The sequence below is a fragment of the Gasterosteus aculeatus genome, chromosome 14, assembly GCF_964276395.1.
Source record: "Gasterosteus aculeatus chromosome 14, fGasAcu3.hap1.1, whole genome shotgun sequence".
Taxonomy (NCBI): domain Eukaryota; kingdom Metazoa; phylum Chordata; class Actinopteri; order Perciformes; family Gasterosteidae; genus Gasterosteus; species Gasterosteus aculeatus.
This window is the reverse complement of record NC_135702.1, coordinates 16,489,962-16,517,384: the sequence shown is the minus strand read 5'-3', so window position 1 is coordinate 16,517,384 and position 27,423 is coordinate 16,489,962. Positions and strand designations below refer to the sequence as shown.

The 27,423-nt window shown below is 48.3% G+C and overlaps 2 protein-coding genes across 8 annotated transcripts; one reads left to right on the top strand and one right to left on the bottom strand.

Annotated features, from left to right (window-relative positions):
* Positions 1–408: 408 nt before the first annotated feature.
* On the bottom strand, positions 409–17,251 carry dennd1a (DENN/MADD domain containing 1A). Of its 6 annotated transcripts, none has more exons than XM_078088368.1 (23): positions 17,086–17,251; positions 13,740–13,804; positions 13,298–13,341; positions 13,162–13,211; positions 12,678–12,797; positions 12,450–12,519; positions 11,691–11,771; positions 11,457–11,510; positions 10,240–10,350; positions 9,164–9,264; positions 8,713–8,758; positions 8,530–8,631; positions 8,329–8,454; positions 7,798–7,899; positions 7,605–7,692; positions 6,790–6,830; positions 6,296–6,367; positions 6,151–6,207; positions 5,702–5,851; positions 5,210–5,274; positions 4,369–4,506; positions 3,382–3,628; positions 409–3,179 (listed from the first exon to the last, which is right to left on the bottom strand). In XM_078088368.1, the coding sequence occupies exons 1-23, from the start codon at positions 17,100–17,102 to the stop codon at positions 2,163–2,165; spliced, it is 2,964 nt and encodes a 987-aa protein (XP_077944494.1). In that variant the 5' UTR covers positions 17,103–17,251; the 3' UTR covers positions 409–2,162. The 6 variants fall into 6 exon arrangements, with proteins under 6 accessions (XP_077944494.1, XP_077944495.1, XP_077944497.1 ...); XM_078088369.1 differs by having other exon boundaries at positions 5,714–5,851; XM_078088371.1 differs by lacking the exon at positions 4,369–4,506.
* On the top strand, positions 16,772–27,423 carry LOC120831948 (serine/threonine-protein kinase Nek6). Of its 2 annotated transcripts, XM_040197904.2 has the most exons (12): positions 16,772–17,346; positions 17,635–17,732; positions 17,831–17,990; positions 20,803–20,903; positions 22,184–22,324; positions 22,983–23,045; positions 23,277–23,387; positions 23,710–23,818; positions 23,994–24,101; positions 24,268–24,362; positions 25,202–25,315; positions 26,271–27,423. In XM_040197904.2, exons 4-12 carry the CDS (start codon positions 20,826–20,828, stop codon positions 26,379–26,381), a joined length of 930 nt encoding a protein of 309 aa, XP_040053838.2. In that variant the 5' UTR covers positions 16,772–17,346; positions 17,635–17,732; positions 17,831–17,990; positions 20,803–20,825; the 3' UTR covers positions 26,382–27,423. The 2 variants fall into 2 exon arrangements, with proteins under 2 accessions (XP_040053838.2, XP_077944502.1); XM_078088376.1 differs by having other exon boundaries at positions 16,791–17,990.

The following is a 27,423-nucleotide window of genomic DNA, read 5'->3' as shown; positions in this document are numbered from 1 at the left end:
TATGAAGCGGCGGACGAGATATCTGACCAACAGACAGATGCAAAAATGGACGCGGCTCAGATGGGACAAGAGGACGATCCTCAGCTGGTCCAACGCCAATCAAGTGACGCGGACGTAAAAGAGGAAACATTTGTATTCAGCAATAGGAGACGAGGCTACAAACAAATAAAGTGTCATCTGTACACAATCACACACACACACACACATGTAGACATGGACAGCATCCTCCAAACAGGTCACCTGGGGAGATTGACGAGGAGCGACGCGCTCGCACTTCCTGTAGTGGGAGGGGACAGAAACCAGTCTCCAAACTGGGAGCCCAGTTGACTGGGAGTCATCAAAGCCAAAGGCAGAAAGCAACGAGGAACTCATCTGTTCATCTAAAGAACCCCTTCAAAACAACAACAGTCCACATTTATATATTTAATATATGCAGTATACATGTTTCAAATGTTAGGACCTATAACAACACCTTATGTAATACCTAAACAAAATGCTATGTATATTTATTACACATTTATATATATGATGTAATCAGCCTGACGGGATACAAATGTAACACCTGCATCATGGACGTCTTTGTGCCAAACAAATAAATATAAGTGCATTATAAAAGATATAATTCAGATGATTATCTGATTATCCAAATGAAGAAATAACATGTGTTGTATTATATTCTATTGGAAAAGAGATGTGCAAACCACACATTCTGAAAAAAGAACATTACAACCATTTCTTGTGCGGGGAAAAGTATGTAACATTATAGTCAAGCTGTTTATTACAAATGCAGCAGATCATTACAAAATGAGAGTTTGTCACAGTGAAGTAAAACATTTTGTTTGGTTACATAATGCAGTGTTATTACACACAAAGAAACCACAAGCTTGCATGTTAAGATTTCATAATAAAACAAACGGTAGGAGGCAACGCATGTTCACGGGGGTTCCTCAGGAAGGCCGAACAGAACAGAGAAAGTGTGCGTGGATCTACCAGAAACATCAACAGGTGAACTGACTGCATGACGGAGGCACCACCCTCTGCTGATACCAGGAGGACCTACTTCATCTGGAGCTACAGCTACTTCTAGAAGTGTCCACCTCAAGACACTCGTCCTCTATCAGGAAACGACTGCACGCTACTTTTAAAGTCACAAACCTACAGCGCTCGATGAATGAAAGAGCAACTCGTGCACGAGCGGCGCTGGACTGTTGGGACCTGAACATCTCAAAGCATAGCTGGCGTTCGGCTGCTGCTCCCTGGGGTAGGACGGCGCAAAGAAACGATCAGACAAGGAAAACCATCCGGGCGGTTTGTAGTGTTGTGGGCCGTTCAGCAGCACGGCCGATCGCGGGGGGCCGGGCGGTCGCGTGCGTGTGAGATGCATGAACATTCATACATACTGGACCAGGACCTTCTGTCTCAGCGGATGACACACCGGCTCTACTCCACATGCGCAACGCTGGGGTGGGATGAGACATGAACGCAGCCTCACAAACTGGTTGGGCCGCTGGTGGTGCTGGGGACCAGTGGGCTCGGCCGATACCATCAGCAGCTAACAGCACAGGCTGACAGACCGCGAGCAGAGAGGCTCATCGCTGGTTCAATAAACCCGCCGTGTGTTTCCACGAGCGGCAACTATAAGACTCCCTCCTTTTAGGGAGCGTCTCCCTTCCCACCAGCAGGGGGCCCGTCCCGGATTCTGCATCCCCGTCCCCCCCCGGACCTCCTGCCCCATGTCCTGTTGGGGAATCGGAGTCCTCCCGACCACCAGCTGTCCTTTGGCAGCATGTGAAGCTGCGTACGCTGATGTGGTGAGGAATCGCACCCGGTGACATTAAGGCATTAACTATTTAGATATCGCTCATCTTCACGCTGATGCCATTGTTTCCTTATGGAGGGGTCAGTGTTACGTTGACCCTTTCACCACCAGGTTCCTGGTTAACTTGAGTGTGCATGAGGAATAATAATAATAATAATAATAATAATAACAGAGCCCTATAAGCTGTTGTCTATTAACTCATTTTAAGGTTAAGCTTGTATTCGAGGGGGGGTTGCATATGCAGAGCAGCATGAGGTCCAGCTATGTGGCGTCAAACAGAAGAAAAGGTCCCGTCGGTCGTGAGGTGAGTTCGGGTGGTGACGGGAAGGACACATCACAGGTTTTAGTCAAATGTTTCCCACTTTCTTCGAAGGTCCTCCACCTTCTTTTTGGGGGGTGTAGCCGGCTTGGCCATAGTCAGCAGATCCCCAAAAAGATCCAGCGTCTTCCGGCCGTCTCCCTCGGCGCGGAGCGGCTTTGCCGCTGCGCTGGGGACCGGCGAGCAGTCCGTGAGGCCGGGCGGGGCGGGATTGCCGGCGGAGAAGCGTGACAGGGAGGTGACGGAGGGGGCGTACTGGGCTCCGTAGCCGAGCGGCAGACCCGAGCTGCCGGGCGACTGCCGTCCGTAGAGCCCCGGCAGCGCGGAAAAGGACTGCGGCTGGGCGGCGTGCGAGTAACAGCCGGGTGGAGGCCCGTAGGCCGCACCGAAGGGATTGGCACCCGCAGGGGTGGAGAAGCGCATGTGAGGGGCGGCGTGCCGCAGGGGACGGGCGAAGGGGTTGAGCGGCGCGTGAGGTTGCAGTGGGAAAGGGGGCAAGCCCTGCGGGTAGAGCCTGGGTGGGAGCGTTGGTTTACCGGACGATGCCGGCGTGCCGGCGTCCGCCGCATCGCTCACCGAGCTGCTCAGAGGGTCCAGACTCATCAGATCCATGCTGTCCTCCGTGGTCCTGCTGGGCTTCAGCAGGTCTCCATCTGTGCTCATGCTCAGCGCTTGTCTAAACTCTTGCCCCCCCGACGTGGTCCCTCCCTCGCCGGCTCCCGCCGGCTTAGGGCGCAGCTGGGCGGCCGGGGGTGCGAGCACGGAGCCCAGCTCGGGCGTCTTCCTCCCGTGGGGGCGTGGGATGGTGATGTAGCCGTGAGCGGAAGGGTCCAAGGCGTCGGGGCCCGGGCCGGCGCCCTCGCGGCTCGGAGAGGGAGCATCGATCGGCAGGGGGGGCTGGGCCGACGGAGGCCTGCCGCAGGCGAGAGGCGCGGCGTTGGCGGCGGCGGCGGGCCCTGCGCTCCACAGCTTGTTGTAGGGGTTTGGGAGCCTGAGGCCTGGAAGCGTTCGCGAGTGTTCACCAACACTCAGGTCCATCCGCTGCAAACACAACAAGATCCAGACTTTTAGAACGTCAACCCAGCTCCAACAAACAGTTCCGAATTCATGGGATCAAAGGTCACGTGGTCAACAGTCATTAGAAATCATCCTCAACACAATGCGTTTGTTGCTTTGAACCCAAACACTGCGGTTTAAGTGAAAGTGAGAGACACACTAGAAGAGCATCCAAAGACCCTCTGACCTGGTAGGTGAACTTGGCTTGTCGCTCCTCGGCGTCTTTGGGGGTCCTCAGGTCCTCGAGGCTTTTGGCCAACGTGATGGCTTGGCTCTCCGGTTCGTCCTGGCAGCCGAAGACGTCGCCCAGCAAGTTGATGTTGGAAAACTTCTCGTTTACCGGGCTGGGAGGGGCCGTGTGACTCTCCGCCCCAAAAGCAGGATCGACGCCCTCTATCAGCTCCACCTCCTTCAGGGAGCGGTACGGCTGCGGCCTGCAGGGGCGGGTATCGGTATTCACTTCTGTTCTTTTCATGGCTCCACCCACCCAACCCGTAAAAAAGACCGTTCAGCCTTTACCCCAAATAAAGATGCACCCACACCAGAGTCCATGTGCGTATCCCAGCCACCCTCATGCTTATCGACTGTCAACACATCGTCTCGACATTATGGTGAGTGGAGTTTAGTTTGGAGCCCAGATGACAATAGTCCACAAACAATGCAGCACTAGTTCTGCTTGAGTTTTAGCTACGAGTATCGTAGTATATCGGTGTGACCTGTACGCATAACGTGGGTCTGTAGTCTGTACGAGTGACTGTCGGTCTCCTTGTTTCATTAGTTGACAGTAAGTGTAGAAAAACGACCCTGTGGAGACACGTTCTCACAGCAGCCAACTTCAGGAGTAACCCTAGAGACGCCGTTGTGAAACGTCTGAGTAAAGAGGGAATGGTGGGCATGAATCAGGAAACATCCTCCAATAAATGGGCCTTAGATTGAGGCTGAATACGACCAGGGACCTTAAAGGGGGAAGATGGTATAGAAATGTCCGTGGGACTAATCTTCATCATAGCACAAGTGGTCTGATCCAAACCAACACAAATGCACGATGAACTCCAGCCACAGTGTCTTAGAACCCAGACACGGGACGCACGGACACACATTTCATTAGAAGGCAAAAAAGAGGAGTTAAGAAAAGCTTATTAATGAGTGCAGAGCCAAGGAGAGATATGCGTACAGGGGCGACCACTCGAAAGGGACGGAGAAGAGAAAGCTGTCAGGGAAGCCAGCGATGGCGTCGTCGTCGTACTGCAGCTCGTCTCCCGACGAGTCCTCGGAGAGAAAGACGGTGTAGTGGCGAGTAGGACGGACAGAGCTACGGCGAGGAGAAGAAGACAACAGGGAATAACAGCTGGTTACATGTAGGTTAGTGGAAAGCAGTCAAAAAGGATCGGCGGGAGGAACACCAGGGGAAAGGAAAGCTCCGGGTGAATTAAGAGCAGCACGTTGCGGTTCATCACACACGACTGAGTCTAAAAGAAATTAGACCTCGACGGGAAACAGAAGGAAATCCCCCAAAGTGTGGACGACTTTACTCTCACTCATAGATTAGCATGTTTGCTACTTCCCAATTGACTTTATTCACTAAATGACTCAGCTGTCAGGAGGGTTTATTGACAGTAACTGTCCCTCAACAGCTGAACACCTGGAGCCGTTTTCCCGCATTAAACCAAAGACAGAAAACTGTTCCACGTTATGTGTAATACCATCATCTCAAAACAGAGCTGCGTTTACAGTTTTCCATTTGATTAAACCACGTTAGGATGTGGTGAAGTGGAGCTGTCAGGCATTGCTCACATTAACAGCTATCTTACGTCGCATGTGACTAATTGGGCGAGAAGAGCAAACTCTGCAGTGAAGATAACTGGTGAGCCATTGCGTTAAGAAGGTCCGCGTGGGCTCGTAGTGTTTCTCCAGCCCTCCGTCTCGAGCTGCTTGCGTAGCTGTAGAGATATTCAGGCGTGTTTGATCGCACCGTGGGCCGCGTGAGGTACTGGGTGAAATGGAGGTAGGCTTACTGGTCAGCGGTGCTCTCCAGACTCACATTGCTGCCTGGTCTCTTCAGCAGCACTGGGGGCCGAGCCTGTGGACGTAAAACAACAGGATGGTCCTCACCACGGAGAACGTGGATTATATCTACAGCAACAACGTTTGGAGAGGTTTTAAGGTGAGACGAAATACTTGGATTCGAGGGAAGGCAAAGAATGGACAACAAAAATCAGCAGTCTAAATATCCAGTATTGTCAAAATGTAACTTTAATATTAATAGTCGTGAGCAAAGATGGAGGCCGCCCCTCGTTACCCACTGAGATGCGTCGAAAAGTGATCTGCGAAGCGTTTTGAAGTCTTTAGCAAAGTTTTGTAAAGTTTCCTCATGTGTGTAAATAAAGAGGGATATGGATGTGACTCACGGACTCAAAGTGAACTACATCCCAAAGCATCATGGGAACGACGGTAAACACAACAGACGTGGCATAGAGAGTATGGAATAATCGATATCTTGTACCCACATCGCTGCCCACCTGTCCAAAGTGCACGGTGATTGACTTGTCGTCCGAGGTTCTCAGTGGCCCCTCCCTCCTGACTGCCCGGGTGGAGGAGGGGAACTCATCATCCATCACCGCGGAGCCGGCTGAGGAGAAGCCGTTTTCTGCCTGCTCCTGCAGGCGGGAGGACGTGACATATGAGAAAGGAGAGGAGGGAATGCGGGGGGGTTGTTCTCAAACCGTGGGGCGTGGCCCCCTACTGGGTCGCAGTGGTATCACAGGTGGGAAATACGCAATTATTTCATATATCTATTTATCAAGAACTTCTCTCGTTACCAAAGTACAAAGACATGAAACGCGGTAATTCATAAATACATGGCGACACGCCTGTTCTTAACAGGTTACGCTTGGTTACTCAAATTCACAGAGGACAACGATCCAGAGCGCTGCGTCAGCAGCGAGGGGCGACATACCTTCTGCTTGAGCCGGCTCTTGACTTCCTTGATGCGCATTTTTGCATGGTCCTTCGCCTGTCGCACAAACAACGCAGAGTCATTTCCCTTCTGGTTTACAACAGTTCGCGTTCTAATCTAGGACAGAAGCCGGCGACGTGCTTACAAACTTGTAAGCGGTCTTCATGGCTGGGTTCGCTCTGGTCTTCACGGTGTTGAAGATGGCTCCTCCTCCTTTCTGTCAGAGAGCATCCACACAACATCTGTGAGTGACGGTCACATTACTGGACTACGCATCTGTGCTTTAAAAGGCGCAAAGCAACACGTTTCATGGAATGAACGGTATATATACACATTCTTTTTTTCAATTCTGAGAGTCTTCCCAGAAGCAGAGCTAGAAAAGTGAGATATTGACTGACGCTGACCTTGCGGTTACTAAATTGATAAGGCTGTAGAGACCCAACACAGGCCTGACTATGGTCTTATCTATTACTTCCAAAGTTGCCTAGAAAACACAAATTGTTGCATGTTAAAAAAATAAATACGACCCTATTGCGAGTAACTTTAAAATCTGCTTAATGGATTTCTTCATTCATTTGTCCCCCAGCAAAAAGCAGAGACCAGAGTGGACCAAGTTGAGAAGCAAGGAGACAGACTCACCTTCACAGTGAACAGCCACTGATGGTAGGTCTTGTCACTGCCTGCGGTGGATCAATAGAACAATAGAAAGGTCAACAGGTCGTAGGCGTGCTGGGTAGCTGCTAAGGAGGTCAAGGAAACCTACACTCTCAGAAATAAGTACGGCTGACCAGGATGCTGTAAAGCTTCGACCGTGACAAACATCCCAAAAGGAATTCCATCGCAGCGGGATTCCAAAAATGTCAAATAAGCCATGAAATACAGAATAGTATTCATTAATTAGTTATATTCTAACAGATATTTATTCATAGGCAAATTATTTGATGGGCTTTAGCGGATTCTGATATACGAGTCAGTTCACTTGATTTCAAAAAAGAAAAATCCTCCTCTTATATGAGACGATAAATGCAAAATAAAAAACAGTAGTAGTAAATAATGAGTGCCACTTTTAGGAAAGTTGGTGAGCTGCCCGCCGCATTTATTGTGTGACAAATATGACGAGCCCGATGGTTGTGTTGAGCATGGAGGCACTTTTAATCATTATTAAAGTGTTGTTTTATGTTAGCGTTAGCCCGCCTTATACTTGTACCCTTGTTTACCTCAGACGAGGTATGACGGCTCCCATTGTTGCCCTCTTGTGGTTACATTGATTTGCTTTCAGCAGCAACCTCCAACCCTTTCTTCAACATTTATAGGTTCACTTTCATACAGAATAATTCCATTTCTTAATTTGACCTTTTCCAATTAGTTTGATGCAACAGCTCAGTGATCCTCCTTTAAATGGACTCTTGCTTCCACGTCAGTGGCGACACACTAACACACTACGTCTGATTCACCTGCGTATTCGCCCATGTTGATCTCCTCCTCAAAGATGTCACTGAAACCCTCTCCAGAGTTCAACAGGTCCAACCTGCCGTCAATGAACTGCAAGCAGAAACCCAACCCGTGTTCAGAGGGGAGGAGGAGGGGGGGGTGAGGTAGAGAAGTGTGTGTGTGTGTGTGTGTGTGTGTGTGTGTGTGCGTGCACACCTGTTTGAAGAGCTGCAGCTGGATGGCGTTCTGGAGGAAGTGCCTCATGGCACTGGAGCGATGAGTCACAAAGGTTTCCTCATTAAACGTTATGGGCTCTCCCTGAAGAGGCAGAGAAACACGCGGCCACAGTGTTGTACCCGTCCGTCACAATGAACATCGTGCACGCCGCGTGCAGCAGACCCGCAGGGTGCGGAGCTTTCTCAGCTCAGGGTGCAAGTTTCTAAATGAATATTTATGTACTTTCACCCTGGAAATGGATAAAAATGAGCCTGTTCATTGGTAGAGCCCGAGGTTTCAGAACACAGTCCACAAATTAACGGGTGGCAACTGGTCCCAACGGGCTACTGGTCCTGTGACTGTCTACATGCAGGCTGCTGTAAAGTGTAACTCGGGGTTTGACAGGCGGTCGCGGTTCTGTTGCTCAGTGAAAGACGGCACCTTCTTCAGCCAGCACACTTTGCCGAGCCACCGATGCCGCTGAGCACCGACGCGGACCCACCGGTGGGATCAACGGCGGTCTGAACTCACCAACTCAATCTGCAGGGCGTTTCTGTAGCTGCCGAACAGAGCCGCCTGCGTCCTGAGGAAGGCTCGGGCCACGCCGTCCCCGGTCGTTGTTGAAACCTTCCTCAACCGACTCTTCAGAGACGAGACCTGCGGAACGCGACGCTGCTTTGTTAGGACGCAGTTTGAGCCGTGGAGGGCGTGCCGTGTGCAGTAGCTCCTCACCACATCGTTGGGCAGGCTTTGGAGGTCATCGTAGGGGGTTTCCAGCGTGTTGGTGTCCACGTTCAGGACCACCACGTCATCCAGCGCCATCCCTCGGACCTTCTACAAGCAACACAAGCAGGAGACGACTGAGGGCTCAAAGTCACCGGTACAATTTAAAGTTATGAAGTAACAAACACATACCTCCATGAGACTGGAATGTACTCCAATGAGGAACGGCATGGGGGCACTGAAACAAAGAGACAGTTTTATCCAACAGTATGAGACAGATACAGCCGCCGGGGACACTCATGGGACGACGTCGAGCTTCGACTCCTCATGCAGTGTTCTTCAAATGCTCCTGGAAGTCCATGACGTTCTGCGTGTAGGACCGTCACCATGACTTCTTTTGTTGAATGATATATTTACACAATATTAGTGTCATCTCAAAGACTATTCTATGGCACTTTTATAATAATAATAATGCCCGCAAAACCTTTTACCAATTAACTTACCAATATTCAGACCCGGGAAAGGAAATGTAGGAAATAGTGAAACATTCTAAATCCTAAAGCCGCCAGGGGCTCCATGTTGGTGACAACCTGGTGCAGGAGGCCAGGGAGACATGGAAGCTGCAGCATCACAGCAGACTCACCAGCAGTAGTCCAACAGATGCTGAGGCAGGACAGGAATGTAAACGTGTTGCCAGTGCATCGGATACAACATGGCCGTAGACCCATGGACACAAGCCGTTAACTGGGGACAGAGACAGATGTCAAACCCTACGTGACGCATGAAACACATTCAATGTTCTCACATAATGCTACATGCTATTTTAAGTCATTGTTGAAGATCTCATGCAACCGTAAGGATGTCACGGTCCTACCGTTGGTATCAAACATGGTGGAGTCCAGTTTGTGTCAGAGAGAAATCTATTTTACTTACATGAGGATCCTTAGCGGATTCGCCACTAGCCTACTTTTACCTTGAATTCCCAAAGGAAACTTTATCGGAACATTGATTTATAAAGCCGACGATTGATTTAATTTGGCTGCTTTTAAACATTAATTCATGGGAAAATGGACCATTTTTGGGTTCTCTGTTCACCATGAAGAGTGACAAAAACGTCTTCTTCATGAGAGAAAGAAGTGCGCTTTTAAACGGAAAGGTTGACGGTTCGATGGCCGGATCGAGGAACATGTAAAAAGTATGACCCTTGTGTAGGATTCCTCTAAAACCAACGCTCTAAAAATGAGATCATCACCTGAACCTGAACAAGAACTCTGATATTCAAGGGATGTGGGGGGGAATTGTTTTTGTTTACCAATATAAAATATATATAAAGCAGAGATTTGTACCCTGCATGTAAAACACACAGCGAGTTGCACATTCTAACATCAGAGAATGAAAAACTTAATTTGTGTGCGTGCATTAATATTTGCTGTGACAAGGTCATTTTTTCATCCCTCTCTGGGACAGAAAAGGTGGGATGAGATATTTCTGTTCTCGACTATTACGACATATGTTCATTTTTCTTTGGATCCATCGGCTTTACTTTGTTTATCATGAACACAACTTTTAGTGTGTGGGTGACTCGTATTGTACATTCGACGTGAGGGAAAACATGAACAGCTCACACTGCAACAGCAACAACTCATTAAGTACCAAGAGGACATCGAGAGAGACGTAACAGAGCCCATCTGAGGGGGACAGAGGGTGGACGCTACTTACAGTGCTTAGCTTGCTACAGCAGATGAGGACTCGGCGTTCATAAAGCATACTAGCGTACAGGTGAAGCATGTTATTGACGTCTACTGCTACAAAGTACTCGGTTAGGTTTCTCTGCGGGGGTCAAACACAACAAGAGAGAAAAACAAAGTTATTTGTGGTGTTTTCAACTTTGGTTCACGTCATGACACTGTTCAGGACAACCTAAACACAACCAGGTACATCGTTCAAACGTGGGCAGTCGCAGGCTGAAAGTTCAAAGTTGACCGTTCCTATACATATTAAACATTATTGTCTGATCTTCTATTCTTATTTATTCCTTTTCTGTACTTGCAGGCTGCAACAGGCAAGGCGACCAGCCCTGTCAAAACTTAAGTCATTTTAGCTGTTGCTAGGCAACCACAAAATCACCTGGCCTTCCCCGTGTCTGACAAGACGGGCCAAGAGGATGCCAGCTAACAGCCGGTCGCTCAACCTCAGCATCAGTACGGAGGCTTCGGTCTGCTTGGTTAGCGTCTGCTAAACACAAACGAGTTGCTGTCTCGGGGACCCGCCTCTCAATTTGACCGATTGGGTACTGGGGAGGTGGGAGGGAAGGGAATTGACCCCCGGCACCAACTTGGGAGTTTTATTAAACTGTATTAGCCTCACAACGCTGCTGCAAAACAAGAAAAACAGCAACGTAAGAACACAAACACTACAGAAGAAGAAACAGTGACCAGGCGCCGCAAAATAGTCTTCAATGAGTGAAGCTTTTGCGCCCCCTTGTCCAACGGCCAGCAGAAAAGCGCCCTGCGCAATAAGAACGTTTTCTTTTTGTTGGATCAGACCAGCCGTAGTCACTGTGATCAGTGCGTGGGAAATGTGTGCGCTACTTGGGCTTATTGTTATATTGTATTTAATTCCTCTTGCACTATGTTGTTTTCTTGTCCATTGTCATACTGTCTGCTGTCACGCACAAACCGCCATGTCTGACATATTATGGTAAAAATTGTTTCCTGATCAGTCATTAAATCGCCCTATTATTAGGAAGCTTACAAGTCGTTACAGTTTAGCAATATCTGCAAGTTCATATTTAACAAACTTCTCTTCTAAGTACGAGATATTTGCCGTTTAAGCTAAATGTACCAGTCAAACAATAGATTTGTAGTCAGTATTGATAGCATTGAGCTAACCAGGACGTGCAGCAGCACACAGACACAAATCACTTCCTCACTCACGTTCTCCGGGATGCTGGGGAGTTCCCTCGTGTCCGGCACAGTGAAGAAGGAATGCTGGAGAAAAGGGAAAACAGGAGCCGGTTTGAACTGATTGAATCCACCACTGTAGTGCAGAGAAATGAAAGGACTGCCTGCATGTCCAGCCTGGTGCGGATACATTTAGCACTGACTCTGAAGGTACACACAGGGAGTCATTAGCGTGACCTGAGCTCGGTGCGGCGAAGCAGGACTCACCACACCGAGATGAACGGGGACCCCGGGCTCGGGGATAGGCAGCGTGTGCAGGGACACCAGGAACTCCTGCCACTGGCTCTCCTGAAACATTCACAAGATTCAAAGTTAACACGTTAATCTATGGGATTATTGTTGCCGAAATTCATGTGCTAACATATTTTAACGCAGTTAGACAGGAGAGACCGAGGCCTAGTTGAAGATGTGAAAACCGTGCAGAGGAATTCCTGGGGACGAGTGTCAAACAGACCACTTTAGGACCGCTAGGCTAAGATAGCTGCTAGGCTAAGCTAGCTGCTAGGCTACTTCCATCTCAACGTCACCCTGCACAGCACACGGTCCACAGAGGACACGATGTCCCTAAAAGACTGTGGTTTGAAAACGTCCTGGCTGAATGTGGGGACAGCCGTCAAATGGAGAGTTGAAAACAAAGACGCTTGAAGTGGACGCTAAGGCCCTTTGTCCTTAGAAAAAAATGTTTAACCTAGATTAATACATTTCAAAATGCGAGATTAGCCTTTTTTTATTCACAGGCATGGCATATTACCCACACACCACTGTTATGAACTGTAATCGATCTATAATAAATAAAAACATACAAATATGTAAGGTCATCCGGCAATGATGAAAGCCCACTTATATTAATATGTTAATGAAAAATACTTTTTACTTTTTTTCTCAAATTGAGCTCAAAACTAAATACTGAGGTTAAGCAAACTAAGAAACTCCCCATAAGGGGCTGAGACGGCGTTCAGGACCTACCTGGCCTTTGATGGTGTAGTCAGCCAGGATATTAAGCAGCTTGTAGAAGACTTCAAACCAGGGCAGGTAGCTGAGAGGACGAACACCAGTCGCCACGTCGGTTAGATTAGTATTCACAGAGGTCATGGTCACATTGTAAAATATAAGAATAATTTGGTTGCTCAGCTCCTGGGTGCTATTAGATGACCATGCAAACATCTCCTGGAGCCAAAGGACACACACACACACCTGAGGATGCAGTAGCAGGTGTGTGCACCTGAGGAGAGGCGACAGAAGCCGAATCTCTGTTTGCTCTCGACGTCGGTCAACACAAATGTGAAGTTCTGGCCGACCTGGTTGACTGTCAGACTGCAGGGGGAGAGAGGTTTGGGTGGCAGGCAGAGAGGGGGAGAGGTTTATAAATAAACATAGAAATATTAAATCCCGTCACACGGCAGATAAACGACATGCTCTTGTGCCTCATGCAGCTCTCTGTGTGGCACCTGCTGCAATCACGACGTCAATAAATCCAGACAAACAGGGAGCGTCAATCCAACATAAATGCTTTTCAATAGATGTTACACATCTTTAGTTCCTGCACAATGAGCATCAATCGAAAATCAAATGATTGATATTCCCCAAATTCCAATGAACTAATATATCTACTTCAATTTCTTACAGAGGGGAAACACTATTTATACTGTAAACAGTTCATATATTATTCATAGTGTACCTGTCCATGTTGAAGGGGAAGCAGAACTTGGGCACAGTCCGAAGAGTCTCCTGTTGGACCACAGATTAGAGTTCAGCATAACGTACAAAAACAAGCAAAAAGAAAGAAGAGTGGGGGGAAACAACATCTGCCAAACCTGGTCAGTGTAGTCTTCAGGGAACTGTCTCCGCACCTCGGGCCCTGTTGCACACGAGCAGACATGGAATGACCGTGGACAAGTGGACACAACCAGTCGACAGGAAATGATGAGAGGCACGAGGAAGACATCTTTAGGAAGAGACAACGTCTCTCGCTAGCATCCAGGAAATCGGTCACATTTTTTGAAAGCCGTCATCTAGCACCAAACTAGCTTTTTACATATGGCGCCATAACGTTAGTGACCCGCCAATCTATTCCGCTTGAATACTAGTCTGAGGTCCAAAGACGTATACTCACACAAAAGAGTTCTCTTCACATTTGTGGAGCAGGACAATGGGATTTGTGTGCTTCTGTGCATTTTGCTTTACAAATACTGTAGGGAGCATTTATTTGTGCGAGTGAGTTTTGAAAAGTAGAACCTCCAGCCTTCAGGTACTTACCAGAGCTGTGTGTGCCTGGATGGGCCACCTCCAGATACACTTCAAAGGTGGACCCGGGGCTCTCCCTGGAAGAGATCACGCATAGTGAGCGTGGTGCGCAAAGTAAGCATATGTACCAGGTAATAAAGCGAGTTTATTTCAGCTTTCGTGGGAATAAAATAAGCCAGTTGTCTTCAAAGTGTTTCTCATTTTGTCACGATTGGATTGAATGAGGTTTTGTTTGCTGTGGACTGAAGATAACTGAAGGCTTGCTATGCAAACATGCAAGTCACATGTAATATGACGTGTTTAGTCCTTGGGCCAATCACCGACCAGTTAACTGACGCCGTGTTGTGGCTCCCTGTTTGAACACGTATCTAAAACAAATACATATGTATACACAACATAACCGTTGTATTAAGGTACCAATAGCAGACACGGAACATTTCAGTATGAAACACTAGATGTTGGTTCAACCTGACCTTTGTTTGCGTGTGTTGCATTTACTCTTCTTTCTTTTATACACGTCTATTAATCATTTTCTATCCGGCCTTGATCAAGTGAAATCTGTTTTCAACTTCCTTCGTCAGCGCTGTTGCCGTCTACGAGAATGCAGGATGGCGGATGAGAGGACCACAAGTAAGGACACAGACATGTCTTAATTATGATTACTAATTATTATGGTAACTTTCAGTCTATTAATATCACCCCCCGATGCGTCTTCACACTTTGGAAGTTTTCTCTCAGTCACCGACCACCGACATCAACTCAAACATCAGCAGCAAATTCACTGACCCGATGCCTCTTTCTCCCATATTTAGCCACAAGAGGTCAACGTTTTCATGCAGATGTGGTCGGCCTTTTTGTGGCTAAATTGTACCAAGTTATACTTTTCCAAAAGTGATGATGTGTAACTTTCTTTTTTTGGAGGTCAGCAATTGCATTCTGCATTCACTCTGATTTTACTCTACAAAAGCACAGCGCTGCCGCTGTCCTTTCAGCACCGCGCGGACCAGCAGATGGAAGGTGACGTGAAACAGGCTGTAGTGCTTAGCTGCCTTTAAATAAAATAGCAGCAGCTTCATCCTGTAAGCGTGACCATCGGTAAGAGGCCGAGGTTCAATCTAGTCACGCTCAATTCAATAACTTATCTGAGGTTCTCAAGCCAGTGCGACCGTTAATAATGTGGCAGCACCTTTTTAGTACCAATACATTAATCCAATCATCTACGGGCTGATGTTTAAAAATAAGATGTTTGCGTATTGCTTAACCGCCAATAAAAAAGACCTAATGACATATTTGTTCCCGCACAGGGTTGGGACATGAACTGCTTCCTGAACACACTGCTGACACGAGGATTCAGGAACAGGTCACGGTCTGCAGTGAGTCAGTAACTGTCCCCTCTGCTGCTGACTGACGAGCCGTGTTGACGGCCTCATAAAAGACAAAAGGTCTTTATTGGACTGAGTTCAGCAATAAGCTGAAGGTAAAGACGTGACTCGTGTAATAAACCCATTAGCGCATTTCCCATGAATGCTACAATGACCCGAAGTCCTTGTGTTTTGGGTCTCCAGATTTTAAAGGATTGGTAAAAACAAGCAGCAGAGCCTGGATGTCTGATGCTAGTGGGTCTCTCTGGTAGCGGGTCTCTGGTAGTGGGTCTCTGGTAGTGGGTCTCTGGTAGCGGGTCTCTGGTAGCGGGTCTCTCTGGTAGCGGGTCTCTCTGGTAGTGGGTCTCTGGTAGCGGGTCTCTCTGGTAGTGGGTCTCTCTGGTAGCGGGTCTCTCTGGTAGTGGGTCTCTCTGGTAGCGGGTCTCTCTGGTAGTGGGTCTCTGGTAGCGGGTCTCTCTGGTAGCGGGTCTCTCTGGTAGTGGGTCTCTGGTAGCGGGTCTCTCTGGTAGTGGGTCTCTCTGGTAGCGGGTCTCTCTGGTAGTGGGTCTCTCTGGTAGCGGGTCTCTCTGGTAGCGGGTCTCTCTGGTAGCGGGTCTCTGTGCTAGCGGGTCTCTGTGCTAGCGGGTCTCTGGTAGTGGGTCTCTGTGGTAGTGGGTCTCTCTGGTAGTGGGTCTCTGGTAGCGGGTCTCTCTGGTAGCGGGTCTCTCTGGTAGCGGGTCTCTGTGCTAGCGGGTCTCTGTGCTAGCGGGTCTCTGTGCTAGCGGGTCTCTGTGCTAGCGGGTCTCTGGTAGTGGGTCTCTCTGGTAGTTGGTCTCTCTGGTAGTGGGTCTCTCTGGTAGTGGGTCTCTCTGGTAGTTGGTCTCTCTGGTAGTTGGTCTCTCTGGTAGCGGGTCTCTCTGGTAGCGGGTCTCTCTGGTAGCGGGTCTCTCTGGTAGCGGGTCTCTCTGGTAGCGGGTCTCTCTGGTAGCGGGTCTCTGGTAGCGGGTCTCTCTGGTAGCGGGTCTCTCTGGTAGCGGGTCTCTCTGGTAGCGGGTCTCTCTGGTAGCGGGTCTCTCTGGTAGCGGGTCTCTCTGGTAGCGGGTCTCTGGTAGCGGGTCTCTCTGGTAGCGGGTCTCTCTGGTAGCGGGTCTCTCTGGTAGCGGGTCTCTCTGGTAGCGGGTCTCTCTGGTAGCGGGTCTCTCTGGTAGTGGGTCTCGTGCTGCTAGTCGGTCTTGTCCGGGTATTGAACTACAGTAGTTTGTCTTGTCGTGTTACTGTAAACTAACGTTACAGTACAAACAGGTTTTCATGATGAAAACTCAGCGCACTTTCCTTCACGGGTACAATGACACCGAGTGTTGACAAACGAACCGGAAACCCCCAAAAAGGACTAAGGAGGTCCAGAAGCGAACCCTGCGGTATCTACGTACAAACCACCGCATGTGTGTCCTTCACTCAGGTCCTGAAAACGAGCATCCACCCCCGTGTTTACAGCCGCTGTAGCCCGCACACACGCGCGCGCGCACACACACACACACACACACACACACACACACACACACACACACACACACACACACACACACACACACACACACACACACACACACACACACACACACACACACACACACACACACACACACACACACACACACACACACACACACACACACACACACACACACACACACACACACACACACACACACACACGTTCCCAAACTACCGCTGACACGTTCGCGCAGAGAGCTCCGTGTTAGCATCGAGCTAACACCCCGTGACTCGCTGGCGTTAGCAGCCGCGGGGACCCCTCCACATACCGCTAGCGCGCTTTGTTTTTCCGTCCCGTTACGTGGAGCCGCGCCAGCGTCCTCGGCCCGTGTCGCAACAAGTCAGGGCCTCCTGCTGCGCCCCGCGCCGCCCGACGACTCGCTGGAACAAGGCCGACGCGGCGGCTAACAGTTCGCGGCACGCCGGCGGACGAGCGTTCTTACTTGATTCGGGACCCCATCCTCGGTTCTCGCACCGCTCGGCGTTGAGGTCGCGCAGACGCGTCTGCTCCGGAGCTGTGTTTTTTTTATTTTTTTTTCAGCCGCTGACCTGTCACACGGAGCGGTACGCCACGGTCCGTCGACGCGCAGTGACGCGCGGCCTCGCAATGAACTCTGGGGCTTGTAGTCGGTGAAACGTCGCAAGTCTGTGCTTGAAAACGGCAGCTTCCACGATACGTGTGGCAGACGACGGGATATCGGCCGGTTTGGTTCATATATAATATAGTTATAGTCATAAAGTACATTAAGGTTCTGTTGTCTGATTTGAACAGCATGACAAAGAAATGTGTAACTGCTAGTCAATGCATTATATTTCATACTTTTTTTAAATGTTACAAAATATGCATGGACAAATAACAGCGGGTATCCTTTTGTTGGGTCAGGGGGTCCTTGAGGGGGATAATTTATTTTCATTATAATGACGCCCCTAATCAACACAATGACATAATATACATACTTTTTTTTGTGTGTGTCAAACACTTTATTTGATAGTTTGTTGTACAGCAACAGCCCGCATGTCACATGACAACACGTGGAATGACTGAAATAAGCAACAAAGCAGCCACGAGGCTCGTGATGTAACGTCACAGGTGAATCGCGTCCCAGCTGTGAATCTGCCAACCTGTCAAACGTTGAGCAAGTTGCATTTCGTTTTGATCTGCAAACGTTATTGTGGTTTATTCTGCAGACGCATTCGCGTAACGTTACGTGGGCTGTCCCGCGAGGACCGGGGGAGAGGGGAGGAGGGGGGGACGTGTCTCTCGGCGGGGGAGTGGCACCATAACACGGACCAATGTAACGCGAACGAGCTGCTTCAAGCGAGCGGAACACGCCTGGCTGCTCTCTGGGTAAGACTCCATTCAAACGACCTCGCCCTACACTCGTGCAGTTAGCTTAGCTTAGCTTCTACCCGTTTGCTCTGTGCGCGCGTGTGTGTGTGTGTGTGTGTGTGTGTGTGTGTGTGTTACTGCGTGTTAGACGGACTGTAACGTGGTGTCGTTTAACGTCACGCGTCCGCTTTGACGTGTGATTGAACCCTGTTTCCACATCGATAGCTGCTCTCCTATAAACGGGCATCACGTCACATTGTTTGCTTTTACTTAAATATCTCCGTTAAACTCCGTGTAACGTCACCGTCTGTTTTAACGTGACGTCACACGGACCTGCGCTAAACCGGCCGTGACGTTAAAGGGAATTATTATTCATTTAACGTTGAAACAGACGCGCGGTAAACAAAGTGCGCACGGTGTGTTTTGACGACGCGTCGTGTTCACCGTTACTTGGTGGGAGTGACGTCAGTGAAACCGGCAGTTCGGACTGACGCCGGTTTCATTTCACGCGTTGACGTGAGGTCACTGCCGTTACTTATGACGTCACGGGTTGAAGCTCGCCTGCGCGTCGTTCTAACTCGGTGAGATTAAGTCGCGATAGTGCTGCAAACTCTTGAAATAGGCGTTTCACAACAGGAAACCTCTGCAGGGCAGCTCCTTTTCTGTAAACTGCATTGACAATTATATGACTTGGAACACAATATTCAACATCTAAGCACATTGGCTGGATACTAACAATGTCTTCTGATCGGCCGGCCGGTTAACATGCAGGGTCTGTGTGGGTGTACATGAACGTTACGTGGAATGCTGTAATTACACAAGGGTCAGCTGGGAGAGGACCGGTGTCCCCGGGGACGTGTCTCCACTCAGAGGGAGGCCATGTCTTCACCGGACACGCCGACATGCAGCTCTGCCGTTCTCCAACCGTGTGGCTATTGTAGGAACGAAGAAACCTACAACTGAGAAAAGTCTACGGACTTAAATAAACAGGGGCCACGTTTATAACAACGTCACAAACTCCCATCCGGCTCGCGCAGTATGTTCCAGGCGCAGGTATCTGGTTGAAGGCGTGCTTCTTACCAAAAACCCGCGACTTTAAGATGAAACATTTGTATCAGAATGCTGCTTATGTGCAGTCTCCAAGGTTACAAGTTTTATGCCAAAATAAAACCGCTGTAGACACAGGAATGTTTTTTTATAGATAATGTTTAAAATACTTGAACGTTATGATTCAGCTGATCTAACATTCTGATACTTTTGTATTTAGGAAGGTTGATCATTTTCTGAGAATTACTCAGAACTATTCTATCTAATTCTATTCCACAATAGAAGAAAGAATACACCAGATAAACCCTGCACAGGTCCCCAAAGGCACATTGTATTTATAAAGTAACGTTTGGTTGAAAGATAAAACTGATGTGAAAGCATCCAAAAGGAAGTCAAAAGACGGAGGTGACTAACTAAGTATTTTAGGGCCGAAAAAAAGGAACAAGCTCATTTTTATAACTTTGTGCATGCAGCTTGTGATTCCAATTCTTTTATGTAAAGTTTCCCGCTGACTCAAGTGATGTCACTTAAGTCAGCGGTTTGAACATTAATCACGTGCAGAGGTGGAAAGACAGGAGCGTCCTGTTTTAGGTAAGCAGGATACAGATGTTGGCTATCAGGCCGATGGCCTCATACCTGGTATCCATGGCGATAGGGCTGACCAAGTCAATTCAATGTGCTCTTAAAATCATCAAATGTCCCTGTAATACTTTACATGTCCGGACATACTTACAACCCTATTGCATGTTGTTGAACAGGATTCATTCAGTCATAAAGTGGTTTTATTCAAGATAGAGGTTTCCTGAGCCTTCACAATACAGAGTCCACTGCTTTCTATATAACATTGGATTATATACATTACAACATTTTGGCGTAGTCACGTTTTTGGTTAAAACATGCCGATTTTTTCATACATTTAAAAGATGTGGCGGTTTCTGGGTTGGTTCCACGCCGCCAAATCTGACGTCATCACTCCGTATTCTTGTGTTTCCAACGGTCCATTTTTGTAGTTCTAGTGCAGAAGCTTCCCTAAAAAGGAGGCGCTAACTTGGTGTTAACACTGAAACAACACTTTGGGTGGGTTAACAGCTTGAGAAAAAGACACTGATGGCACATCGCTGTGTATTGCATCTTTATTTCAACCAATAATGCTTTCCAATGCTTTTTTTGGTAGGTTGTATATCACTACAAAAAGGTTGAGAGCCGCTGGTGTAGATCAGCGTGTTCATGTGCTTTATGTGTATACTGTTCGGTAACATTTTTCCCTTTTCAAAGTGGATTCAATGCAGGTCAAATTCTGTTATGCCATCCTCGCCCTCAAGCCCCGGGGCTCTCCTTCCCCCTGCAGTCAGGCTGTCTCTCCTGTGTCAGTGCACAGGCAGCATAGTAGAAAGAAAAGTCCTTTTTTTTACATGGCAAATGTGTCCATGTTGAACCTTAACGTGTTACCAACTGCGTGAAATAGCACAGTGGTTTGGGGTGACTTGCCAGTCTTAATAAGATGCCGTATTGCGAATGTCAGCGGTTGCAAATCCCTTTAGCTTATTACTTAACACACACACACACACACACGTTACGGAAGTTTAGAAGACGTATTAGATGACACAGAGATGTGGTATCACTGCCGCTTCCTGCTGTCATTCAGCAGAACTCATCTAGGCAGCGAGCAGGTCACCGCGCTCGATCTCTCACTCCGCTTGTTGCTTTTCAGGCTCTCTCGTTAAACACGGTGTGACTCTAAAGGAATAGTTGCAGATTTGATCTTTAATCTTCCCTGTTGCAGGACTTGTTGGCTGTGATGCGGCCATGGAGGCACAGAACAACAACCAGCAGACCTTAGACAACCACAACCATCTCAACAAAGCACCCGGTCAGGAGGATCAGGTGGGACATTTCTCCAGCGCAGTAAGGGACAGGGTCAAAGTGCGTATGACAGGGAAAGGCTAGATGTTGTTCCAAAACGCGTGCTGTCTGTTGATCAGATTTCATGCCTTTTGTCTCCACTGCGTCTTTACATAAAAATGTTTGACAATTACTGGAAATGTGATTATTCTATTTCTTGCTGAGGGCGAGATTCCATTTCATCCTCACCAAAACAAAAATGATACATGCGTGTTTTACCACGGCTGGGCTATTTCCTCATTCACCCACATGCTGCCAGAGAATCACCAGGAACTCCAGTGTGTGACGTACTGCTTTTGCAAGTTAACACATTCATTCATTGAGCCCAAAAAGGGCCGCGGCGACCCGAACAGCCGCTCGCTGCTCTGCTCGCAACTGGCCGCGAGTGTTAGCTCGTTAGCGTGTTAGCTCAACCCCAGAAGAGGGACACTTTTTTCCAGGTGTGCGGTGTAGCTGCAAAGTCTTTTTTTCTCTGAAGGTTCGCTGCTCATTTTGACACACGATAACGCTCGCCTCCCATTGGCCACTTCAAACAAACTGTCACCAACAAGCAACAAGCGTGTCCCGTAGCAACGATCGCCTGAGTTTTTGGCGCGTTTAAAGAAGCCTATTATTGGCCGTCTAAAAAAATAAAATTATATATATATATATATATATATATATATATTGTCTGTGATTGGAATATGGGACTGGAGCTGTCCCTGACGGGACATATCAAAATCACCCATAAATCGGGATGTCCCGGACAATTTGGGACGGTTGGCAACCCTACAGCTCGTTAGCGTGTTAGCGTGTTAGCTCGGGCGATACCAGAGGCTCGACAGACTGATCTAACGTAACTGATGTCGGATTTTCCAAACAGACTCCGCTCCTCTGTTGGGCACACGTTGTTACTTTACATCACAGGTCATTTAGCTGACGCTTTTATCCAAAGCGACTTACATTGTATTTTTAACCCATTGGCTTTTATATTTTTGCCGGCGGAGCAATTCTGGGTTAGGCGTCTTGCTCAGGGGACCTTGGACACGGAGCAGCCGGGACTCGATCCTTGCGGTTCCCAGCGCCCGCTCGCTACTCCTGCACCATGTCGGCCCCACACACGTTGTGCTGGTGCATCTCTGGTCTCTCCTTGTTCCTCTTGTGTCGCTCTTTTCCGTGTTTTCACGTAGCAGCAGAGTTACTTCTTGTTGTGAGCTTTACCCAGCATGCACTTTAATGCACCACATCGTCGGAACTTTTGATTTGTTTTTTTCCATGTACAGAAAAACGCTCCGAGCTGTAAGTACTTCTGCACTCTGGGTAACTTCCGGATTGAGAAGAAGATCGGAAGGGGCCAGTTCAGTGAGGTCTACAAAGCCACGTACCTGCTGGAGGGAGAGCTGGTGGCGCTGAAGAAAGTCCAGGTACAGCACTCGGCAGCAGGACCTTTGTCCCAAGTTCATACACAGATCAAGACAGTTTCATGTATTTTTATGAACTTGTCCATTTAATTCCCTCAATAAACATGGTTTTATGCTCTTTGTGGTCGTAATCTCAAGTCTTCTTCAATAAAGAACGATGTTCATTTAGTGAATGACGGTCAAACCACAAAGCGAAGTATGCTGTAGGGCGGGCTTACTGTGATTGACAGGGCCATACAGCGTTCATAAGCAGATGTATCTACAGTATAGAGAAGATGATAGTATTAATTTAATGGGATAGTAGCGGGCATCATAACAAATAACAGAACACCAACAAAGTCATAGAAAGTCCTTAAGAACATCCCAACATGATGAGTCCCATACGTCACCTTTCCAAAAACGCTGAAATGTCTCCACCTTCAGTGTCACTAACATTAACTGCTCTCAGGCCAAGCTTTCTGACTAAGTCGGTCTCACGAGTAATCAAGGTTTATGTCATTGCCATTGTTTTATGTCCTTATTTGTGGCATTTTAGTGTTTCCCGATGGGTCACAATGGAGTACGATTTCGGGGTTTACCCATTCATCTGAGTCTGGGCTTGCCAGGGCCGGCCATCCGCCGTTACTGGAACTCATGTCAACTAGTGTCTTTGTCGCTGCAGATCTTTGACATGATGGATGCCAAGGCCCGTCAGGACTGCATCAAAGAGATCGATCTCCTAAAGGTAAAGATGGTGGAACATCGCCGTGTGCTCAGTGGGTCGGTGACACACAACTTGTGCTTCGAGGGAAACGTGAGGATGAGAGCAAGGACATCGGCATTGCCCACACCATCACCCTGAGCTCACCTATGTTTGTTGAATCTTGTTGCAGCTGCTGCATGTTGTGTCAAAAGCAGCAAATAAGAGATTAGTGCCTACCAAGAACAATTGTCTCTCTCCGTTTGTCCACTGCAGCAACTGAATCACCCCAATGTGATCAAATACCTCGACTCGTTCATTGAAGACAATGAGCTCAACATCGTTCTGGAGCTGGCGGATGCAGGAGATCTGTCCCAGATGATAACGGTCAGACAGCACCAGTCCGCGTAGCTTCACTTTGGATGAATACTGATATGTGTTATTTGCTAAGCCCCGCCCACCTGCTAGTACTGCATCGAGCGCAGCGTGCTGGCTTGCAGAGCGTGGCTGCACACTGCCACTTACTGCATTACCTGACGGAATATTATCCATCAGTATCCCCATTACACTACAGTAGCCTGAAAGATGAACAAATAACATAATCCATTGCATGAAAGCCCGTCATGGGAGGAGCTGGCTGATGCTAAGGATTAGCATCTTTCAGTGAAATAGTTTTTTGGTTCAATAATCTTGCCTTCCATCTGTTCAGTATTTCAAGAAGAAGTGCCGCCTCATCCCAGAGAGGACTATATGGAAATATTTTGTGCAGCTCTGCAGCGCTGTGGAGCACATGCACTCACGCAGAGTAATGCACCGCGGTAAACAGCTACTCACTGGCACTTTAACATCTCCATATTGGTTTGTAATGTGATCGAACTTTAATTATTACTTAGCAGTCAATATGCAACGTAGTACTTAGCAAAGGTCATCGTTCTCTACAATTTACAATGTTCTGATAAGCTGTGTGTGTGTGTGCGTGTGTGTGTGTGTCAGATATCAAGCCAGCCAACGTGTTCATAACAGCCACAGGGGAGGTGAAGCTGGGTGACCTGGGATTGGGCCGCTTCTTCAGCTCCAAAACCACGGCAGCGCACTCCTTAGGTAAAGCCTCTTCACAGCACGTGTACGTCTACATTCATAGTACTTAAATGCAAAGACCTGTTTAAAACCAGCTCTGCATCAAATCCCCTGAATACCGTGACAGGCGTTCATTGTATGAAGGCAATGAAGAAGTTATCACTTTTGACCAGCGTGTTCCTTGTCTCAGTGGGGACACCTTACTACATGTCGCCGGAGAGGATCCATGAGAACGGATACAACTTCAAGTCCGACATCTGGTCTCTGGGGTGCCTTCTGTATGAGGTACGGTCGCACCGCCGCTCCCTTGATGGGTGGTAACCTCGCCTCGCAAACAGAGAAAGACCTGCTGTGGTTCATTGCATCCAAACAGAAGAACCACTAGAACTATTCTGCCTGGATGTGGTCCAGATGTTGTGTTCACCAGAATGGGACATTATGACCACGGCGGCACGAAGGCTCCCTGGGAGCGTGGGTGAAAACCTGCGGGCGCTGCCCACTAGGGGACTTTGGGACTTTACAGAAGACCGAATAGAAAACAAGTTGCCCAATGATTTTGTCTTTTCATCGGCTTTGTGCGTAGCTGCATGTCTCCATCCAGATGCTGGCCGTCTCCGTGGACATAATGAACTCCTTTCTCTGTCACATCTCCATGTACTTCATCGGAATGCATCGTGGCACTGGTCTGACGGTCCTCTGTGTCCTGCACATTCTCTGTGCATGTGAGGATGTTCTGACTGGCCAACGGAGACTGAATGAGTCTCCTTTATTCTCCGGCTGCATCGCCACATCCTCCACATGGCAGATACTCTGCATGCCTCCTTCTCCTCTGCCACGATCGCCGTTTCTTTAGTTTTAAACACTGCTTCCCTTTTTAGCGCTTCTCATGATTTGACTAGTTTTTCCTTCTTCACTTCACTCTACATTCAAATGTCTCCTGTAGTGACTTTACTTTGACTTTTGCAGGACTTAGTGAACAGCAGTTTGACCACACACCCGAATCAGAGGGTTGACGGTTCGATGCCGGGTCCTGCCGACTCGCTCACACACACACACACACACACACACACGCGCACACTACTTCTATCTTCCTCCTCATCCAGCCTGTCTGCTTCCGTCTCCAGATGGCGGCGCTGCAGAGTCCGTTTTACGGGGACAAGATGAACCTCCTGTCGCTCTGCCAGAAGATAGAGCAGTGTGACTACCCGCCCCTCCCGTCTGACCACTGCTCTGAGAAGGTAGAGCAGCACACACACAGATGTTACCTCACCAGGTGTTTACTGCTATGGTCAATGGTGTCAATCCAGCGCTTTGTATCTAGAATCTCATATTTTCTCTTAGTAATGGTTATTGCTTCCTTGATATTCATACTTCATACTTTGTGTTTATGTGTGTCTATGCTTCCACGTGCTGCATGGCTCAGTGGGGAGACTGAGAGCAGGGACAGCTAGCTTAGCACGATTGGGAGCGAAGGCATCCGCCCTCCTACATCTGTAGAACCACACAACAGGGATTCCTGTTCCTCTCGGGCTCCATTGTTAAGAAATCAGTGAGTCACGCTGGTTCCCCCGTTACAGTGACTCAATCCCACACGCCGAGGCTTTGTCTCCTCCGTGGAGCCTGATGTCTTCGGTTGTCCCTCCGTCCTTTCATTGCGTCTGGCTCGTGACTTTGGAGTTTATATACCAATGAGAAGCCGCTAACAAAATACGAAAAACATTTCGGGACATCTCCCGACAATGAATGCACTAATCGTGACACCTTCTCACAAATCTCTAGATCAGCCATTCCCAAAGTGTGGGCCGCGGCCCCCTGGTGGGCCGCGCAGGTACTGCAGGTGGGCCGCGAGAGGTCATTTACAATAAATAAATAAAGTTTTTTGTTTAATTTTCAATTTTTAAAAGTTTGAAATTAATGTAAAAATATGTATGATGCGGCACATTAGTTATGTGAAACATTAGTTGATGAAGCACAAACAATTTAAACGGACAGATTAATAAAACAATAAGGCTCTCGCTGGAAACGGCTGCTCTTGTCCGCCTGTCGTTGTTCAACAAACGGGGCGCCCTCTTGTAGAACCGCAGTTCTAGATGAAGCGATGACGTCTCGATGGACTCGGATGGAACCCGCAGCTTTAGCTCGAGGGTAAACGTGCTCGTGGCTACGACGGCTAATCCGGCCTTCTTCCCACAGCTGCGGGAGCTGGTCAGCATGTGCATCAACCCGGACCCGGACCGGCGGCCCGACATCGTCTTTGTGCAGCAGATCGCCAATCAGATGCACGTGTGGACCTCCAGCACCTGAGCGCCAGCGCGGGGGGGGGCGCTCGGCGTGAGCTCGGCCTGGTGCAGCAGAAAAGCTCCCGCCTCACCTTTCCCCTTCGACCGTGACGCTTTTGTGTCACGGCTCCGCAGCGGCGCCGCCCGCGCGTGGTCTTCCCGAGAGCCCACTTTGTTCACGTGGCCGAGCTTCGTTAGCTGAGGACGGAGAGCCGTGCTCGCACGTGTCTCTCAGCTTCGTCCTCCACCTGGGTGCCTTTCCAGGTGCCATTGCTGTAGGGTTCAACTATTTATCAACCTTTATTGGAAGCGAAAACAAAAGGTGATAGCTATTTGTGTAATTGACGGGTCTAAATGGACAATTCCAAGTCCGATGTAAACAAGAGCAGTTGCTGACAGAAGGCGGCATCGGTGTGAAGCTTGTGGCAGGAAGGTCTGGTGCCTCTGAGACTTCTCCAGAAGGTCACCCATCATTTTGTTGTCTTAGACCTGAGACCTGATGACCCACAAACGGACAACGTTTGCGTCTTATTTAACCCGCTGCATTTTGAACCTGCAATGATCTTTGTCGCCTTCATACGTGTGCACACTGTTTTCAGTACGTATGTGGATTCAGACCCGTTGCTGTGAACGTCACTCAGCGTAGAACCAGAAATACGTGGATCCACTTCTTTCATTCCCGATATAATACGACAGCGGGGCCGTTTATGAACAAGCTGACTGGCTGAAGACTGGGATCATTGCTTAACGTGAGAGGCACCATGAGGCTTCCATCAATCTGACATTGGAAGAACATTGGTATTAGTTCAGTGAAATTAGATCAAATCTTAGATTTTATTTTAAGTATTTTTAATGCTGCAATTTATTGGTGTATAGTTAAAATCCCACCATATGTGTATAGTTTACAAACACAGAATAAAGTGACTGGATTCACTGATACCGATGTGTTGGTGTCAGTAGTAGTACTTTGCTGAAGGAGCGGATCTAATGAACTGTACTTATAGTCATTTATTTATTTCTTTGTGAATGACTTGTATAATGTAATAAATATACGAGTTTCCAGGTTG

What these genes read in the sequence shown, in the direction of transcription:
- dennd1a (XM_078088367.1), bottom strand. An exon ending in TCCAGGCACACACAGCTCTG is followed by an intron (nt 13,342 to 13,739) that starts GTAAGTACCTGA and finishes CGTGTGCAACAG; the next exon opens with GGCCCGAGGTGCGGAGACAG. An exon ending in ACTACACCATCAAAGGCCAG is followed by an intron (nt 11,772 to 12,449) that starts GTAGGTCCTGAA and finishes TGAATGTTTCAG; the next exon opens with GAGAGCCAGTGGCAGGAGTT.
- LOC120831948 (XM_040197904.2), top strand. Translation starts at nt 20,826, where the DNA reads ATGGAGGCACAGAACAACAACCAGCAGACCTTAGACAACCACAACCAT. An exon ending in AAGAGATCGATCTCCTAAAG is followed by an intron (nt 23,046 to 23,276) that starts GTAAAGATGGTG and finishes TGTCCACTGCAG; the next exon opens with CAACTGAATCACCCCAATGT. An exon ending in ATCTGTCCCAGATGATAACG is followed by an intron (nt 23,388 to 23,709) that starts GTCAGACAGCAC and finishes CCATCTGTTCAG; the next exon opens with TATTTCAAGAAGAAGTGCCG.